This window comes from Ptychodera flava, chromosome 11 (genome assembly GCF_041260155.1).
Source record: "Ptychodera flava strain L36383 chromosome 11, AS_Pfla_20210202, whole genome shotgun sequence".
NCBI classification, from domain to species: domain Eukaryota; kingdom Metazoa; phylum Hemichordata; class Enteropneusta; family Ptychoderidae; genus Ptychodera; species Ptychodera flava.
In genome coordinates, this window is record NC_091938.1 from 1,256,703 (window position 1) to 1,277,168 (window position 20,466).

At 37.0% G+C, this 20,466-nt stretch overlaps 1 protein-coding gene across 1 annotated transcript; it reads left to right on the plus strand.

The window, feature by feature from the left end:
* The first annotated feature begins 241 nt into the window (after positions 1–241).
* LOC139143387 (cadherin EGF LAG seven-pass G-type receptor 1-like) lies at positions 242–16,086 on the plus strand. Its single transcript, XM_070713664.1, has 13 exons — positions 242–382; positions 740–808; positions 1,184–1,304; positions 1,673–1,822; positions 4,122–4,188; positions 6,742–6,889; positions 7,613–7,662; positions 13,622–13,742; positions 13,929–14,026; positions 14,185–14,284; positions 14,573–14,697; positions 15,517–15,609; positions 16,068–16,086. Exons 1-13 carry the CDS (start codon positions 242–244, stop codon positions 16,084–16,086), a joined length of 1,302 nt encoding a protein of 433 aa, XP_070569765.1.
* The last annotated feature ends 4,380 nt before the right edge of the window (positions 16,087–20,466 follow it).

Genomic DNA, 20,466 nt, shown 5'->3' on the forward strand with positions numbered 1-20,466 from the left:
TTCTTAATTGCTTTACTTAAATGTCAAGAAAAGATATATAATCTTTTGTCGCACATCACTCATAAATATGATAGAGGGAAAGTTGGTTTGATAAGGGAGTTCGATGCTACTTAAATTATTAATGAATGTCGTCACACACTTTGTTGTTACTGAATACTAATATCTAGCATTTAAAAAAAGTCACGCTATTCTCATCCAACAGAGCAAGAGTGTTAAATTTTCTTCTCAAGCCAAGGAACTGATGGGTGAAGTAGCACAGATTACATCGAACGTGACGGTCGGTGGTGACTTGCTGGTTGCTGGTGATATTCTACTCACAATGGAGAAAAACAATGCGTTGGCAATGGAGGGCTCGTCTGTATCCAAACAAGGATATATCGAAGTGAGTCAAAACTTCCAGCCCCCTTCTCTTTGCATTCCCGTCCACTGTCTATGTTATTCTATAAGTAAAAATACTTAAAGTTGCAAGCTGCTCAGTGACAATCGTAATTGGCGAAGTTCAGATTCTTAGACCTCTGTCCAGTACCTATATTTTTGTTATGACGTCGACGGTTTATCATAACACACTCAAGTTTGCTCCATATTAATATAAGATTTATCGTTATTTTGACGTTAATCGAACGGTTAAACATAGTCAATTTTCATGGCATCGAACTCTCTTATCGAACCAACTTTTAATTGGATGACATTAAGTATATTGTAACATCGTTATTCGTTTTCTTTTGCTTTGTTATACCAGGAGTTTGTGAAAGTCGCAAACCGTCTATTGGCCGTTGATAAAGAAAGTCACTGGCGAGCGATTCATGCGGTGAGTTGTGACACCCTGTGAAACACATGCCGTCGTACACATATACTTCATCATCCACACACACTTATTTATTTATCTATCTTCCATGCTTTCATATGCAAATCAATCGTAGTTTAAATTGAAGAAGGAGGTGGCGGAGACCCATACACGACTAAATCTTTCAGTGTTTATTTGACACTGCAAAGTGTGCAGTAAACATTGGATAATGGTATTCCACAGTGGAGTTGCTGTACCACTGATAACCATGGCCAAACTACACAACTTTGTTATCCTGTGTTGTGATTCGCCAGATATTCCTGCTTTCATTTGGTTGGCGTTTTGTACTTTATTAAATAAAAAGCGACTGAAGTTAAATTGTATTATTGTTTCATATAGGCACTCGGACCAGAAAAGGGAGCCATCAGGGTGTTTGAGGCTCTTCAAAAATATTCTGACGATATAAGCAAACACTTGCAGACAGAAGATATTGGCGTGTATCTGGATTATGAAAACATAGGTAATTTTTAATGACTTCATCAATTGGAATTTGTAATATTTGTTTTCGATATTTTTATCAACAGGCATTTGGACAAGATTTGAACGGAAAACACTTGTCTTCAAGGAAAGCATCAGTGATCAACATCATCTCACAATGACGTGTTAATGTTATCACAGTTGATAAAGCTGTGTTTATTATAAGCATTGAGAGAGACGAATGGACTGGTTTGGAGAAAGATTGAAAACATCTTTTTTATTTTGAAGTTTCTCGAACAATCCTTAATTAATCGTTACATAAGAGGCTGTCTTGCATTTATTTAAACAAACTGAATGTTAAATGAGCCACTATTACCTTTTGATACAAGCCGATTTATTATCCCTCTGTAGAGTATCGAGCATTCAAGCCTGGCGAAACGGATGTGAAAATGCGTAATTTAACGTTTAAAGGGTTGAACCGACGCAAGAGAAATAGTATATCAAAGAATGTGCTAAATAGTGAATTAAAAATCAATCAAGATATCCTAAGTGGCAGATCGGGTGAGTACAGTACATAGTTACATTTTGTCGCCAATTGAAGAGAGGGGTCGTCAGTTGCGCTCAAGGTCGTATGGGCTCAATACTATATCCAAGGTACGTTGGCGATTAATGAAAGTTGAAATATGTTTGTCGAAGTGTGCTTCGTAAAATTGAAATGTTACAGGTATGTTGACGTTATGCATTTAGCTTGTTAGTAAACGCGCAGGTGCAGTTCCATCGACTCTTTCTCTTTAAAGCACTTTTAATGGTCATTCCATATGGTATGTAACGTGCATGACTGCTTTTGCAGTCTGCTCCTAAGCCACCGGTGAAAAGCAGCATACAAACAATTACTGACGTTCCAGAAAAACTCTTTATGCCAATTGCCTTAGCTGTAATATTTGTAGCCTTGGTGGGATTGGCTGTGCGACTTGGGCCACTGTCGTGCAAGCCGGCGCCGAAGCCGCACGAAAAGATCACCAAGCCTACAATCATTGCAGCTTCAATGACCTAAAATATGTTTTTGACGAATTTTCATCGGACACAGATTCCAGCATCGCTGTCAGTAGTGTTTTGGGCCATTTGTCATTGGCACGGCTGTCTAAAACCTTCTTGTGCATTTCAAGGAGATGGGGCATCGTCCGCTCGCACGGGTCGACAAAGTGTAGTCTCCCACAAACTAACGAGAGCATCACAGACTGCCTGGACAATAGAACTTTGCACTGAGGCTTGGCAAACGAAGATGGGAGATGTTGTCGATTTCCTATCGTCAATTTCTCGAGTTTACTGTCGACAATTTGATCATAGCATCTAAAAAGCACTGGTTTAAATTAATCAAACCAATCTGATCAAGAATGTAATTCATCTTGGTAAAATCGCACTCACCGCATGCGTACTTTAATTGCGCAGTCGGGAATTCAAAAGCAAGGCAAAGTAGTGAACAAAATGAAGTTGAAACTACATCAACATAATGAAAAGACGATATCACATGATGTAGAGACGATATCACATAATGATGAGAATACATCACATATAAAGAGAAGTCATGACATGCGGACAAGACTTCAACACGTAATTGGAAGACTACATCATACAAGTGCAAGACTACAACACATAATGTCAAGACTAATAAACATAATGGACAAACTACATAAAATAAAGACAAGTTTATTCCAAATAATGGAACAACTGCATCACATAACGACAAGACCAAATTATCGAACAACTTCACCACATAATGACAAGTTTAGACCAAGTAATGGAACAACTACATCACATAATGACAAGTTTAGACCAAGTAATGGAACAACTACATCACATAATGACAAGTTTAGACCACATAATGGAACAACTACATCACATAATGACAAGTTTAGACCATATATTGGAACAACTACATCACATAATGACAACTTTAGACCGTATAATGGAACAATTACATCACATAATGACAAGTTTAGACCATATAATGAAAGAACTACATCACATAATGACAAGTTTAGACCATATAATGGAAGAACTACATCACATAATGACAAGTTTAGACCATATAATGGAAGAACTACATCACATAAAGAAAAGTTGAGACCACATAATGGAAGAAGTACATCACACAGTGACAAGTTTATACCATGGAATGGAACAACCACATCACATAATGACAAGTTTTGACCATATAATGGAACAACTACATAACATAATGACAGGACTACACCACATAACGGAAAGACCACATAACATAGTGGATGGACTACACCACACAGTGGAAAGACTACATAACATGATGGACGGACTAAGCCACATAATAGAAAGACTACATGACATAATGACAGGACTACACCACATAACGGAACAACTACATGACATAATTGAGGGGTTACACATAATGGAAACACTTAATAAGATAATGACAGGACTACACCACATAATGGAAAGACTACATATTATAATGTCAAGACTACGCCATATAATGGTAGAATTGCACAACATAAAGACAAGTAGATGTGACATAATGGAAATTCGAAAGAATACATCCACTAGTCAATACAACATAATGCAAAGACTACAAGACATAATGACAACACTGCATCACATAATGTAAGACTACATAACAACGCGCGCACTACATATAAATGCACCATTTAAGACAGCTACGGCGTTCCATAGTTGCATTACATTATTCTTTATAGAATTTTCATGATGTCTGAAACTATGCTCAAATATATTCAGGTAAGCTCTCATAAGGTGATAACCACAGAAGCTGAAGCTCTCTGTTCACAACTGGTCAAAAAATTGTAATGTATCTGCTCTCCCTTTTCAGATGTTTCAATGATCATTGCATATGTTTATCACAACCCCGGTGATATCCTCCCTGTTAAGAAGAAACGGTAAGTCCACAGAAAAGTTCAGTAAACAACAAACAGTAAGAGCATCATATGTACATACACACTGCAGTCTTCGGAATGATGTAAATGTATCCAAAAGTGTATGCCTCTGAACAGTGAATCCATTCAGGTTACCCTACCTAGCTAAAGAAAATGTTCACCAAGTGCATGGAGCTGTTTGTGCGTGGACATAATGAGAAAACATCAATGCTTCGACCCATTTTGTCAATTCAAAATGGTGGTTTATTTTCCGATTGTATAGACGGTATTTAGAAAATCAATATTCTTGATCTTTATCGAAACAAGCTGTCCAAAGTCTGTTTTATTGTTTTGTTCATTAAGGTAGAATCGTTTCTCGGACAGATGTTCAGACTCTCAAACTTTCCCGATATTCTTTTTTGAGGCTCATTTTGAAGCTTATTGAGTAAATAAAGTTTTCACGGCTAAGTTTTGAAAAAAACATCGGGGATTTTTTCCCCCATAGACATAACAAGGTGATTGCCTTCTTTTTGAATTTCAAATATCTGTGTATATTTGGTAATTTGTTTCTCTGAGTGTCAAATGTCGCACGTTTAGCTCCGATTTTTACTGCTAAGCATGGAATAGATAAGGTTGCATTCAAGAAGCCCTCTTTAGGGGGCGGCAGCATTGAAGATATCAACTTGAAGATATCAAGGGTATGTTGCGGGTACTTGAAAGGATTAGGGGACTTAAATGGGGACTCGAAACAAAGTTGTCGTGACGACAAGTCCAGCACAGCTATATGTGAACAGTCAGCATTGTTATTGTTTAAAATTGAACTTCATTCCGGGCTTAAATTCATTTGTCATCAATGATAATTATAACGGTCTTTACACTTGCATATGCAGAGTATTTGCAAAACAGAAATTTGTTATTCTAGCATGGTAGGGGGAGTAGAACAAGAAACTGCAGTCTATAAGCAGAACAAAACATACTCGATTGCGCAAAAGGTACACCTAATGTCCCTTTATACAAATATGTTAATTGTGTCCCGTTTTCCTGACAAGCGAGGGAACACATCCTGTTTCCAAACCTTTCCTATGTGAATGCAAAAGGCACAGTGAGAAGTCAAATAATAATTTTGGGTAAAATTCCATTCACACTCGCTGGCCCTATCTGAACTCTTTAATACCCTTTTTGAACCAGGTACATTTGTATCAATCGTCAAACACTTATAAAAGGACAGATTTAGTTAGTTAAGTATTGTCAAAAACTTATTCATAGTTTTCTCATCGACTCCAATGTATAGTGATTCAAAATTTATAGTAAAATTTCAAAATCAAATGCCTTGTACACATATCCACTTGTTACCTCCCTATTCTAATCAAGCACAGTTATGTCAATTATTTAGCGCCTATATGCAGAAATATTTGCAAGCATATATTGAGAAAAAATATCCAGAGTTTTATCATAGACTGCCATGTATAGTTGATCAACTTGAACATTTTCGGCGAAATTCAAAATCAAATTTTGTACACACATATGCACTTGTAACCGGCATCTTTCTATCAATACGGCTTGTTTTCAATCGGGTTCGAACTCACAACATACGGCATCCAGTCGCCTAGCGGAGAGACAACAGACAGAACCACTCGGCCAAATCCCCACATTTATGTCAATTATCCAACCTGTGTATATGCGCAAGTATGGCAAGTTTTGTATTGGAAAAATCATTCACAGTTTTGTCAAAGACTAACTTGTATAGACAATGAACGTCATTGGTGAAATTCAAAAATTAAATTTCACGTTCACATAAGCACTCGTATCCACCCTCTTTTACTTAAGTATATTTATATAAATATCATACGTCTATAAATGCAAAGATATTGCTAGTTTTATATCGGAACAAATTGTTCATAGTTTTCTCATGGACTTCCATGTATAGTGAATCCACATTATCGATGACACCCAAAAATCAAATGTTTTGTACACACATGCACTTTTACCTGCCACATCAAGCAAAGCACATTTAAACGAATTATCAAACACATATAAATGTAGAGATATAGCTTGTTTTTAAGGGAAAAATGTTAATACTTGACCCAAATGACTCCCTTGTATTGTGATAGATCGGCCACATTTCGCCTTCCTTTGAGGAGACTACAAAATTATAGCAAATCAGAATGTCGGTTTGAGCGCATTGTGAGTTAGTAAGGGGGAAGGCATTCAAAAAGTCTGTGGATTATTTTGGATTCTCCCACCTTGCCGACCCCAAAAGATGTTTGTTAAAGCACCCTAAATTTAAAGTGTTGAATGTGTGCGCGGAGAAAGTTAAAAAGAAAGTGTAAGTCTTTCATGTTCGAGGCACGAACTACCTTAAAAACGATAAACTACTGATATTACTCAATTCTACGTATAGACTTTTAATTAGCAGTCATTTGATTTACGAAGTGTGGAAAATAAACATAATTCGAAAGAGTAATAATTATGGTATCTGCAAAGTGAATTTTCATCAAGGTAATTATTTTTCTAATCACAGCCACAGTAAACCGTATTATTGGCGTCTATTATATCTTTTTTACCTACAACTTGCAGGTCCCCCAGTGCTGAGATGGTGAAGTCAATCACTGCCACTAAGAAAATACAAAAGGTTAACAGTCCTGTTGTTGCTGTGAAGATGTACAGTGAAAACAGCGTCTATCGAAATCCAGAGCCAGTCATTCTTAAATTCCCCCACAAGGAGGTATGTCACACTTCAAAATTGATGTCCATGCCTTTACTCAATAATTCAGAGATTCCTTTTGACAAGCACACGACACACCCTAGTTACGGACGAAGTAAAACTGAAATTCTACACTAGAACAAATCTAGGGATTATCACTGTCTAAGGTGTAATTTTCAAAATATAGGATATTATAAATTTTTTCGCTCCGCGACAGCTTTTTTATGAAAGTGCTCTTTTCAATGACGGGATGAACTTTCAGAGGACAAAATCCTGTTTTTTTCTATCAATGACGACAAACAAGATATACAGTTTTCTATTTATTGGATAATATCGTTATTTCTGTATTTTATTCATTTTCGTTTGTGCTAGTTACAGGCATCTCCTTCATCTTACATCTTGCCTAAATAATGACAAGTTATATGATAGCATGATCTCTTGTGCCAAACCCAATTGCGATGGCATTTTATTGTCTAATAATTCATATTCCTTTCCACATATCTGGTCGTTGTACATGTAATCTGAAGGAAACGAAAAAAGCATTTATGAAACGTCCTCTCGTTGTCAAGGAGTAAACAATGTATTTATGAAAGGTAATCTCGTTGTCATGTGGATTAGACCACTTTAAGCAACATCTGACCGACAATATACAACTTGACATGATAAAAAAATAACAAACCTTCTTACTGCATCCGATTTATAACACGCCTGTTGTAATCGTAGCACAATGATATTTTCCCTTAGCTTGGTTATGATCCAAAGTGCGTGGCAATGCGGTTCAAGAACCCTCAAGGGTGAGTATAATTGCAATCACGCCACGCAGTGTGGTGTTTATAGGCACTGGTCGAAAACAATTCTTCCTGTACATATGATATATAGAGAGGCATCATGGCCCGGTGATTCGGGATACTCCTCTTTGCTCCGTTGGCTAAAGGGTCACGTTGGGATTAAACAACAGATAATGATACGGCATTATTCAGATAAAATATTGTTATGTAGGTCATTTCCCCACACTCATCATGACCTGAGTTCAATTAGTCTAGAACATTCTCAAGGTCACTGCCTTGATGACCTCACAACCTTGAATTCAATTAGTCATGTTTGGAATGTTCTGGAAAGTTGATTAGTTGTGTAAGGGAGATAATTTTAGAACAGTAATTAGCATGTCAATAAAAGTTCTAGATTGTTCTTATATGCCTTTATAAAAGGGACGTGCACAGCTTCCAGTCAGACTTTTGGGATCGTGTCTCTTGTGTGTTACTAAACTCCAGCAGTAGTCATTCTCAAGACTTTTCAAGACCTTCACTGCCAACGCTGGATTTATACTGTGGACTTTGTGCAGCTTCAAGCCTGCAAGCCAAAGGACTGTTCATTCATCCGACTGACTGTTACAACTCTGAGACTGGAGCTTTGCCGTCCCAGCTGAGATAAGTAGTCTGTACACTTTTAAAGCTTGTACTCTATCCCTAACTTAGCAATTAGTTTTATTTTCGTAATAAATTTTGTTTAAACGTTAACTGCTGAGTTCACCCTTTTGTTCGTTTTCTCTGCACGTAACAAAATTGGGGGCTTGTCCGGGATACGAATATTTTGAGCCGTTTGACAACATTTTGCCAGCCTTTTTAAAACTACTGTATACTGTGAACTCAGCGAAATTTAATCATGGCGGAATTTAAACCAGAGGAAATGGATGACTTGATCAGGAACATTTGATTCCCTCAGAAAAGACGACCTCATAACACTGGCCAATTTCCTTAAGGTAGAAGTTAAACGATCTATGCGCAAGCGAGAAATACAGTTCAAGATTGCAAAACATTTAGTTAAATCAGGCCATTTTGAGGAGTCTGCCTTAAAAGATTATGAGCCCGAGTCTACCTCTGAACTCAGAAATTAGAATTAGAAATGCAGACAATTTGGAGATCAAGAAACTAGAATTACAAATGAGAGAGAAAGAATTACAAATGGAAGAAAGACAGAGAGAAAGATAGGCAGGAAAGATTACAAATGGAAGAAAGACAGAAAGAGGGAATTGGAAATGAAAGAAAAAGAATTGCAAATGGAAGAAAGACAAAGGGAGAAAGAAAGAGAGGAAAAAGAAAAGGAAAGAGAATTAGAAGAACACCGACTGCAGTTAGAAATGAGACGTTTAGAGCTTGGACAGTCAGGAAAATTCTTTCCTTCAGACGGTTTTGACATCACTAAGCATTTCAGGTTAGTTCCCCCTTTCCAAGAAAAGGATGTTGATAAATATTTCCTTCATTTTGAGAAAATTGCTCAGAGTCTGAATTGGCCTAAGGAGTCCTGGTCTATGCTTTTGCAGAGTGCTTTGGTGGGTAAAGCCAGAGAAATTTACATTCAGTTGTCAGTAGAGCAGGCTTCAAATTATGATTCTGTGAAGGAATTATTCTCAAGGGCTAGAGTTGGTGCCTGAAGCTTACCGTCAGAAATTTAGGGATTGTGAGAAGGTGAAAGATCAAACTTATGTTGAATTTGCTCGAACAAAGAACAACTGTTTGATCGTTGGTGCTCTTCTGAAAAGGTCAGTCAGAATTATGACAAATTACGACAGCTCGTTTTGATTGAGGAATTTAAAAGGTGCATCCGGAGTGACATCAAGACATTTATCAATGAACAAAAGGCAGATACATTAGAGGTTGCTGCACGTTTGGCCGATGATTATTCATTGACCCACAAATCTTCATTTCTCAGCAAACCATCCCAGTCCTTTTCCTACAGAAACAATGCAGGTAAATTTAACTCCTCCTTTTCATCCAAGAATTTTTCAAAGGAGAGTAGGAAATCAAATGACAACAGTTCACAAAATTCAAGTAACACTTCCACATCATCAGATCCCAAGTCTCAATCTCCTTCTGACAAACAGTTCGGTACACTTTCTTGTAATTATTGCAAGAAAGACGGCCATTTAATGTCAGATTGTTTCAAATTGAAAAGAAAACGTGAAGGTCAAAGTGGTCAAAGTGGATCTAAGCCCACCGGCTTTATTTCTTCATCAACTCAATTAGAGTCTAATAATGTGTGCAACACATTTTCTGAGGTTAAACCCTCTCATCCCCAATTAATGAGGTCAAGGTCAATTCTTCTCAAGATAGCATTATGGGTATTTTCGAACCATTTATTCATGATGGTTTTATATCACTTTCTAGTGATTTTTCTTCTGCTACCCCTGTCAAAATTCTAAGAGATACCGGGGCTTCCCAGTCTCTTTTGTTGGCAGATACCCTGCCGTTTTCTGAAAAGTCATTTTCAGGTTCTAAAGTTCTTATTAAGGGGGTAGATTGTAATGACTACATTCCTGTTCCTCTCCATAATGTCTATTTGTCTTCGGACTTTGTTTCTGGACCTGTGGCTTTAGGTATTAGGCCTTTTTTGCCTTTTGAAGGGATTCACCTTCTTCTTGGAAACGACCTTGCTGGGGACAAGGTCATTACTAATCCACTTGTGACTGATAATCCTAGTTTAGATCAGGATCCAGAGCCAATTGAACAAGAGATACCCGATTTATTTCCTTCATGTGCCATTACTCGAGCCATGTCAAAGAAAACTTCTGAGAATCAAAATACTCTCAAAAATAATGTCACAGATGTTGACTTAAATGACACCTTTCTCAGTCAGGTGTTTGACACGGATCATTCCGTTATCCCTCGTGGATTTGAAACTTCCAGTAAAACTTGCTGACCAAAGTCAGACATTTTCTAGATCAAATCTCATTGCAGAACAACACAAAGACCCAGATATTTTGTCTTTGTTTGACAGGGTAGATGATGAAGGTAAAACTTCAGATAGCTCTGTTTCCTATTATACAAAATCTGGTATTCTCATGCGTAAATGGAGACCTCCAGATGTCTTGGTTGATGACGATTGGGCTATAAAACATCAAATTGTGGTTCCAAAGTCCTATCGTGCTGAAATATTGCGCCTGGCCCATGAAACCCCCTGGGCTGGTCATTTAGGAGTCAGGAAAACTTATCATAAAATTCTCAGTCACTTTTATTGGCCTAATCTCAGGCAGGATGTAGCACATTTCTGTAAAACTTGTCACACATGTCAAATGGTAGGAAAGCCAAATCAGACCATTCCAAAGGCCCCTTTACAGCCAATTCCTGCATTTCAAGAACCATTTAGTAGGATACTAATAGACTGTGTTGGGCCCCTACCAAAAACAAGATCAGGAAATGAGTACATGTTGACAATTATGTGTACATCAACTCGGTTCCCAGAAGCCATACCACTGAGAAATATAAAGACAAAGACTATAGTGAGAGCTTTAGTCAAATTTTTCACTTTATTTGGCCTCCCTAAATGTGTCCAGTCCGATCAAGGCTCCAACTTTATGTCTGGTATTTTTCAACAAGTAATGGATCAGCTAGGCATTAAACAGTATAGGTCATCCGCCTATCATCCAGAAAGTCAGGGTGCTCTTGAGCGATTTCATCAAACTTTGAAAAACATGATTAGGACCTACTGTTTTGACACAGAGAAGAGTGGGATGAAGGAATTCATTTTCTGCTCTTTGCTGTTAGAGAGTCAATTCAAGAGTCTCTTGGTTTTAGCCCATTTGAGCTTGTATTTGGACATACAGTCCGTGGCCCACTTAAGCTCGTTAAAGAGAAATTCCTGTCTGACGACGATGATTGTCTGAATATTTTGCAATATGTGTCAGATTTTCGTACAAAACTCTCTAAAGCATGTGAATTAGCCAGAGAAAATCTTGAGTCATCTCAGCAGTCAATGAAACCAAATATGATAAAAGCACCTCAAAACGGAAGTTTGAACCAGGTCAAAAAGTTCTTGTTCTACTTCCAATTCCTGGCAAACCACTCCATGCTCGTTACTTTGGGCCATACCTAATTGATAAGAAATTGAGTGATTTAAATTACATCATAATAACACCTGACAGGCGAAAACAAAAACAGCTATGTCACATAAATATGCTTAAGCCATATTTGGATAGGGATAATCCTACTATAACTCAGCCTGTCAGTGCAGTCAGTTCAAACCATTATGAAGATAGTGATACTGAAACTGACTTGAGTGAAATACTCTAAACTCAAAGCTGGGCTCGGTCAAGCTTCAGAACTCAGAAATCCTGGAGAAGCTGGAGTCTACAAAGTTGGCACACCTCCAGCCAGAACAACAACAACAGGTGAAAGAACTGCTCCACGAATATAAACACCTGTTTCAAGATGTTCCAACGAGGACAAACATCATCCACCACAACGAAGATGTCTGCGACAGTAATCCAGTGGAACAACATCCAGACGGACTGAATCCTGCGAAAGCGGAATATCTCCAGGAGGAAGCCAAGTATTTGCCGAACAATGACTTTATCGAACTCAGTAAAATAACCGGACTTTGCCGTGCATACTTTATGCCAAATTCAGTGCCATTTCAAGTTTTCCAACAACAAATTGCAGGAAGATAGTCATGGGACATCCTGTTTGCTACTTTCACACAAATTTAACAAATCCCAGAGAAACTACTCTACAATTGAAAAAGAGTGTTTATCTTTGATATTAGCTTTACAGCATTTTGAAGTTTATGTTACTTCTTCAAATCAGCCAATAGTGGTTTATATTGATCACAACCCTCTTGTTTTTCTGCAGAAATTTAAAGGCAAAAATCAGAGATTGCTAAGATGGAGTTTAATGTTACAGGAGTTTAATCTTGACATTAGACATATCAAAGGCAGAGACAATTTAATTGCAGACTGTCTCTCTCGTATTTAGAGTTTATTGTTGTTCACACCTTTAAGATTACATTTGTAAAAGAAAGATTTTTCTTTGAAAAATTTTCTTTTTTTGAAGAGGGGGTGTGTTATGTAGGTCATTTCCCCCACACTCATCATGACCTGAGTTCAATTAGTCTAGAACATTCTCAAGGTCACTGCCCTTAATGACCTCACAACCTTGAATTCAATTTGTCATGTTTGGAATGTTCTGGAAAGTTGATTAGTTGCGTAAGGGAGATAATTTTAGAACAGTAATTAGCATGTCAATAAAAGTTCTAGATTGTTCTTATATGCCTTTATAAAAGGGACGTGCACAGCTTCCAGTCAGACTTTGGGATCGTGTCTCTTGTGTGTTACTAAACTCCAGCAGTAGTCATTCTCAAGACTTTTCAAGACCTTCACTGCCAACGCTGGATTTATACTGTGGACTTTGTGCAGCTTCAAGCCTGCAAGCCAAAGGACTGTTCATTCATCCGACTGACTGTTACAACTCTGAGACTGGAGCTTTGCCGTCCCAGCTGAGATAAGTAGTCTGTACACTTTTAAAGCTTGTACTCTATCCCTGACTTAGCAATTAGTTTTATTTTCGTAATAAATTTTGTTTAAACGTTAACTGCTGAGTTCACCCTTTTGTTCGTTTTCTCTGCACGTAACAATATCCTGAGACAATCTTGTCTAATTTGTCTTACCTTGTTTGTTTGTTCGTTTGTTTGGATGTTTGCGTTTGGAAATTTCTTGTTACTTTGCCTTACGGTATCAGATTGATGTCACTTTGCGCTTTAAGCCTATATGAAATGCTTTTTGCAAAAGATTCGGACATCTTCCTGCCAGATTTATAACAAGATTAGACAAAACTAAAGAGTTAAAGATTCACACACCATTGGAGTGAAGAAACGCTTTCATTGTGATGATCGCCTCTTTTTCTGAAGTTTCCTAATCTTTGATAATATTAAAAGTAATGACAGTCTACATTTCTTGAAAATTGTCAGTGTTATCATTTACAGAGTTTGGAAAACCAATGAATGTTTGCTTCTTAAGTCACAGTCTGGTAAAGACCACACATCCTGTAAGTGTCCTCAGCCAACTGTTGCAGCGGTTGTCATGACAATCGGAACCAGGAAAGAGGTCAGTCTTCCCAAATTCTCTTTCTCGAACATTGGAAAATGTTTGTTTTATGCCGACACTGATTATTACTTAGACATGGTTAGATGTAGTAATGGCAGTGAAACAGGCAGAGTGGGCATCTCTTTCTTGACATTATCTATGGGCTCTGTGATCTTCACAATGTTGTGTTTGTTTTCTTATTCACAGCCATTTCTGGTCGCTGCGAGAGATGTCATTATCACAATCACAAACTGTCTCTCTTTTTTACTGATATTAATAACCTTTGTAATCATCACTATCTCAAGGTAAGTCAATCTGCCTGAGGTTATTATGCCAACATTACGAGACTTTATTCAAATACGGCATAATGCGTCGTGATTTGCATATTCTTTCATCATTCTCGCCTTCTATACATAAGTATAATGTATAGTTAATCTATATATTTCAATTTTTCCAATACCAGGTTGGACACAGAACAATACTATGTGATCAGACATTATACGATGGCCTTTCTACCGATGCCTTTTTTCATTTTTCTAGGAGGACTTACAGCTGCCAACGGGGTAGGTTATTAATTACATGTCCGTATTGATACCCGACTCCTAGATATCTGGGACATAGAGACATTTTCTACCTTTTTAGCTGCGAATCGAGCTGATTTCAATAGTGTCAACTTTCATTGGAAGACACGTCATGTATATTAGCAAGGAACACAGATCAAGGGTTACTTGAAAACGACAACATGCATGCACATATCAATTTACAACACGCATACACATATCAATTTATAACCTGTTTACTGCCATCGACAAATATCTAAATACGTGCACACCCTTTTTTTCCTTCAATAGGTCAGAAGTGTTTCTACGGCCGTGATCCAGTACTCCTTTCTAAGCACCACTGCATGGACCCTGAATCTATCCATTGAGGCCTACAAACGACTAGCTCGCTCTATTCATACCAGCAAAAAAGGAAGGTGAGCGTCCAATTTGTTATTGGTTCCATTCATTCGTAATAATTCCTCGTGAATCTCTTGTCTCTGTACTTCGTCCGTTTGTCTGTGTTTGTTAATTTTGCATATGTAAATGTAGGGTTATCTACCGACCGATGTCAGCTTCTTTGTACCCATAACTTCTTATTCAACGAATAGCTAAATACATCAAGACAAGGCAGTACCGTAAATCACACGTCATTCGTAAATTTCCATAAACTTGTAAACTTTTGCATAATTTCCAATATTTTTCATCTATTTATAATATTCGGCGTGTAAACCTTCAAGACCTCCTATACATGCGTACTGTTTACTATTTTTATGACAAGTTTTGTTCATTCTGGACCACCATTCAAAAAGTCAACAACAACAACAACAACAACAACAACAACAACAACAATTCACGTTGGACACAATCGGCTTAGTTGTATGGGTAATAATAATAATAACAATAATTTTATTGAGCTCTACTACCCCTTTCGAGGTATGAGAGTACATGTACATCAAAATCTCTACACAGGAAAAAATACATTAGAAAAAGTTCTGATAAAAGACATTACAATGTATTTAAAAAATAGCACAAGTAGAAGAACAGTTACACGCATTTACGGAAAAATACATAAATGTCAAAAGCAGAAAAAATGGGCAATACGACGTGTTCCTTATATGTCAAAGAAAGAATAAAGATTGTTTTAGAAGAAACGAAAATGTCATAAATATAACGTTATAATACCTTTAAGATACTGTTATTGATATGTCAGTCGACGAACTAAAATTGAAATCATAAAACTGTTTAATTTTCAGATTTGTATACACGTTGAATGGATGGATCCTACCTTTTGTCGTTGTGTTGCTGTCACTGTGGTGTAAATACGAAATCTATCATGACAGGCACAAGTATGTCAGTTCACTATTTCAGATTGTTGCAATGCTTTCTGTAATGTAAATAGCGCCTTGAGTTATTCGGACAATGATACCACTGATGTCATTACATGTAAACCACCTCACTACTGTAAGGCACAGAATTCTGGCTGAAGATTGCACTCGAAATGTTATAACTAATAAACATACTGGTATTGAAAATTCCTTACTGATTTTCTACTGCCATCTATTAGTTTTTTTCCTAGCTGGCTTCGTTTGCTAAAATTCATTCCGGAATTGGTACAGGTTTTAACATTTGTCTTTTTTGCCCTTCATCATGTGTCATGATTGAGATTTTTGCTAAAATTTGTCTTAGTTTCGTCTTCACGACAAACTGATAGCACTAGTTTACTTGCAATTGTAAGTGGTGTTAGACTCAACCTGTCAAACAAAGCCCTTTTGCTAAATCCAATGTGTTTGAAATCATTAAGTAGGGTTGTGATCGGCGAGTGAGATTCTAACTTTCTCAGGAATTCACATTCTTTCTCTTGAACTTCACTTCCTAAAGGGGAAAATCACATAATCATTTATATTATATTGCAGTGCATGGTTTCCGCTCGTTCCTGTCATTATGGTGCCCAGTGCTGTAATAGTGGCTGCAATGAATCTGGTAAAATAATTTTTTAAAGCTGTACTATTATTTGTGTTTCTTTTCGTGTTTGTCTTCGGATAGACGTACGATATGGTTGGTTGGTTGACTGATTTGTTGATATGTTGGTTGGTTAAATGACGAATTTTAATTTGTACGACAAGAACATCGTTTCTATCTTTTTCCATGTTATCCTAACGCTAAAATATGAATTTTAGCTGTTCGGTAATGCATCTATCATAATCATGCTCTGTGGCTGTATATTTTGTTACTTTCGTCCTTAGTGTGACTTTGTTTCTGGGATTGCATCAACAGTATCATCACCCTAACCACTGCAATTTTAGTACGCACAGTGTTCAATATTTCACCCAGCATGCAATCTGTACTACGCGTGCACTGATCGCGTTAAAACTTTAAATTCAATTTAATTTATAATACAATCTTTAACATGCTACTCGAACCGTCCAGAGCATGTACTGTCAACCTGCATATGTTCAGTCAGATAAAGAAATCGGAACAGTTTTTGTAATTATACCACTTAAAAACAAAAAGTCTTTTACATTTCAGATTAGTATAATTCTGCTTGTCCTTACGAAGCGTCAATTCGACAGCGAACGACGATACTATGAATTCGAAGAGTGGCAGAAATTCTGGTATGTTTAATGCGCTATACTGCTTATTGAGGTTGTTGCAGAAATTAATATTTCTGTCACGGTACTATGTAAAGGTATTTGAGTGACGGAGAAAAACTGCAAACGATGGAGGACACCCCTGTCCCCCGCTACTTGTTTACAGCGTGGTGCCACTTTAAAAGAAAAAGAGTTAGTATAGTTTTCGTATATTTTGTTGATTGTTTTTATCAAGGCACACAGAATGAATACGATTTGCCTTTTTTCTTGATATTAGGAAAGATCTTCGAGCCATAATGCTGATGTTGCCTGTTACGGCGTTGACTTGGCTGGTAGGAACATTTGCTATGAATACAAAGGATCTGACTTCCGGATATCTCTTTGCTGGATTTTCGTTTAGTTTGGTATGTCATTTTATTTTCCATGATGAGACAAGACATGTTTACATTACGATGGTTCTTAGCTTGGGTTAACGTTGGTATGTGTGATGTTTAGGTAAAAAACATTATTGAAAGTGTTCAAGCTTACTTATCAAGCTTACTTTGGTAAAAAAACATTATTGAAAGTGTTCAAGCTTACTTATCATAAATTGCAAAACTAACGCAAAAGGAGTTGTGTAGAATTTTAAATAGCAATCATACTCTGGGTATGCTATGATATTACTGTAAAACATTATTGCACATTTTTCACCAGACATAGGCTAAAAGACCCGTCGCTTGAGGGCGCCCGGGGGTGGTGCGAGAGTAGAGAGCGTCTTCAAGCAATGGCTCTTTCAGTCTACACTGGACATTGCATTCAACCGGGATTCATTTGACCAGGGGACGTTTAAAATTACTTTCGGCCACGACATGTTATTACAACCGTGCGTAATGCGGCGTAATAGTTATTTAAATTGGCGTACGATCATTTGATCAAAGCTTCTGGAAGTAAGGTTATCCTCTAGAATTCTAATTAATTTTTAGAATGTCTAAATTTTCAGTGATTTCTCAAGCGTTATTTCACTAATTGGTAAATAACATGTGAAACTGCTTTAGCTTTGGTATTTCTTATCGATTAAAAGCCGCGGGTAAGTTGTACGGAGACATTTCTTTTGGCAAGTGGCAAAAGTACTTTGGATCAATTTGGGGGGAGGTAAGGGACGCAATTTTTAGCTCATTGTCAATAAACTTCAAGGCAAAAGGAACGTCTTATGTAAGAGTCAGATAATGAAACAAATTTAGAAAAAAGGATGTACGAGACGCATATACGAATACTGGATGTCTGAGTTAGTTTACTGTGTGCTTCCCTTTGCTTATTAGACTATTTTATGCTGGTACTTTTACAAAATAACGAAAAACCATATACCATCAGTGGTTCAGGATGATCCTAATTAAATTTGTAAATCACAAATGTCCCATGGACCTGGTGATGTATTACCTTGAATGGAAATAACTATTGGACCAGTTAAATGCCATATTATGAATAGCGATCTTGTTTATACACTGTTCACTTTAAGTATAGGCTCTAACTTATCAGTATATCGAAATGTTTTCTTAATAGCTCTCGTTTGGCAATTATGGGAAATCATGTCCTATGGTACTCTACGTGTATCGTTTAAGTCTACACCGACCCTAATGCTCCTGCATACACATGTGATGTAATCGCCCATGTACATCCACCCAACGGTCCATCGTGTCTGATGCAAGTAGAGGAACCAAAGTATAATAAGATCGAAATTTTGATTTTGAGTTAACTAAAGGTAGCGGTACTGGCGGTAGCTTGGTATGATATATTACTCCTGACTATTATGTGTGTCGCTATTCTTTCAGGGTTCGCAGATGTTTTTAACGTTGTTCGCAACCAATGTCGAGGTAAGAATCCATAGGATTATAAGATTGAAGCCACTACAGGTATTTCAGCAGAACAACTTTGATTGCTTTCCTCTAACTTGTGATCTCGGAAAACATCAACACACATCTGGCAACCTCATCCCCATATCTTGATAATAATTTCAATAGCCCTAAGCCATAAAACACGCGTGGAGTAAGTAAGGAATTTAAGAAACATAATTCAATAGAACTAATGTTTTTTCATGAACCAAACCAATGATTTTATGAAAGAAAAAAGCATTGACTCGCATTATTGTTCATATCTGTCGTCGGATAGTAACAAATATAACAATGTATGTGCATAGATTTTGGTTGCTGTTCGTGTTCGCTTTGGAGACGACGACGATGAAAACGAAGCTCTGAAGGAGTACAAACAGATCGGAACACGATAGAATTGATGCGAGGAAACCCATACGAAAGGAACGTATGGAGGTGGTTAAAGCAAAACGACAGGAAGATTTTGAGCTCAAAAGGAGGAAGGATTTGATGGAAAAGCTGTTTCTTGAAGTAAGTGCCTGGCAATAATAACATTCTGCGTTGCCGTAAAAATAAGTGATAAATCGTGCAATCTGTAAATTTTAGTGTCACCCATGTTACCTATGCACCTCGGGGACAATGTACGTAAAAGTAATGTACACCAGAATTTATCAGTGTCCTAAGTTCGAATATATCAGAGGGGCTTTGGGTATATTCTAAAATATGTGATTGGATTCGTTAACCGATGAAGCTTGTCCCGGTTATTCTTTCAGTCATTTTGCTCGTTGGCGCGCGCGCTGTCGCTCTCTCTCTCTCTCTCTCTCTCTCTCTCTCTCTCTCTCCTTTAATAGGCCGATTAGATCAAAAACCAATAAACAATAATGAAGAGGAGATCAAACACAAGTAAAATTTCTACTCCCTTTCCTTTGTCTTCACAGGGAAGGAGGACAAAGTAAGAACTTCACCCGAACTGATAAGATAAAAGACAAAAATTATGGCAACCAAAATTTGACAGAATCATCTTTTAAGTGTAACATATCGTCTTTTTATCAGCTAAATCATGTGTTATCATAACTTATGATAAGTTCAACAGAGCTTATATATACCAAGTAAAACATTAGTTATCACATTTTCAAAGGTATTAGTCTTTATATTTAAAACATATCCATTATTACAATAGTTTATTTGTTAAATAAGTAAGTGTTTAAATGATTGTAAAAGTTTGTTCAAGTTCCTTCATATATAATGCAAATATTTATTCATAAGTGGTCGTGTTTCCCTTGTGTGATGTGCAATTAACATTGACTACGGAGACCCAGTCTTCGGGATTAAATAAGCTATCTTTTATCAAAGTTGTCTTATTCACTATAGAAGGTTTTGTGCTGTTGAATTCGTGATTTGTGCATTTATAAACTTCGAGTAAGATACGTTTTGATGACACATTCATTTAAATTATGAATTTATCAATTTATTATCGTAGTATTAAGATTTCGTATTTTCTGTGAGTGTTTTGGTGACGAAAATCACACATTATAGTGTTATTTAAGAATTCAACCAAACACTATCGACCTTGGTGAGCTTTGCTGATGGGTACATTTATTGTCAGACAACCTTTAATCAGTAAGATTTCATGAAAGAAAATTAAAAAAATCCCACTTTCAAATTAACATTACATATAGATGACTATGATGCAACGGAAATTAATTTATCATTGTACAAAGGAAAGCTGTGATAGTTCAACCGTAAAGGGCCGAACAATAACATTTAAAAC

Coding starts and splice junctions, on each gene's coding strand:
- LOC139143387 (XM_070713664.1), top strand. CDS start 242: ATGGGTGAAGTAGCACAGATTACATCGAACGTGACGGTCGGTGGTGAC. Junction 14,027..14,184: donor GTAATCATCACTATCTCAAG/GTAAGTCAATCT, acceptor TTCCAATACCAG/GTTGGACACAGAACAATACT. Junction 14,285..14,572: donor GACTTACAGCTGCCAACGGG/GTAGGTTATTAA, acceptor TTCCTTCAATAG/GTCAGAAGTGTTTCTACGGC.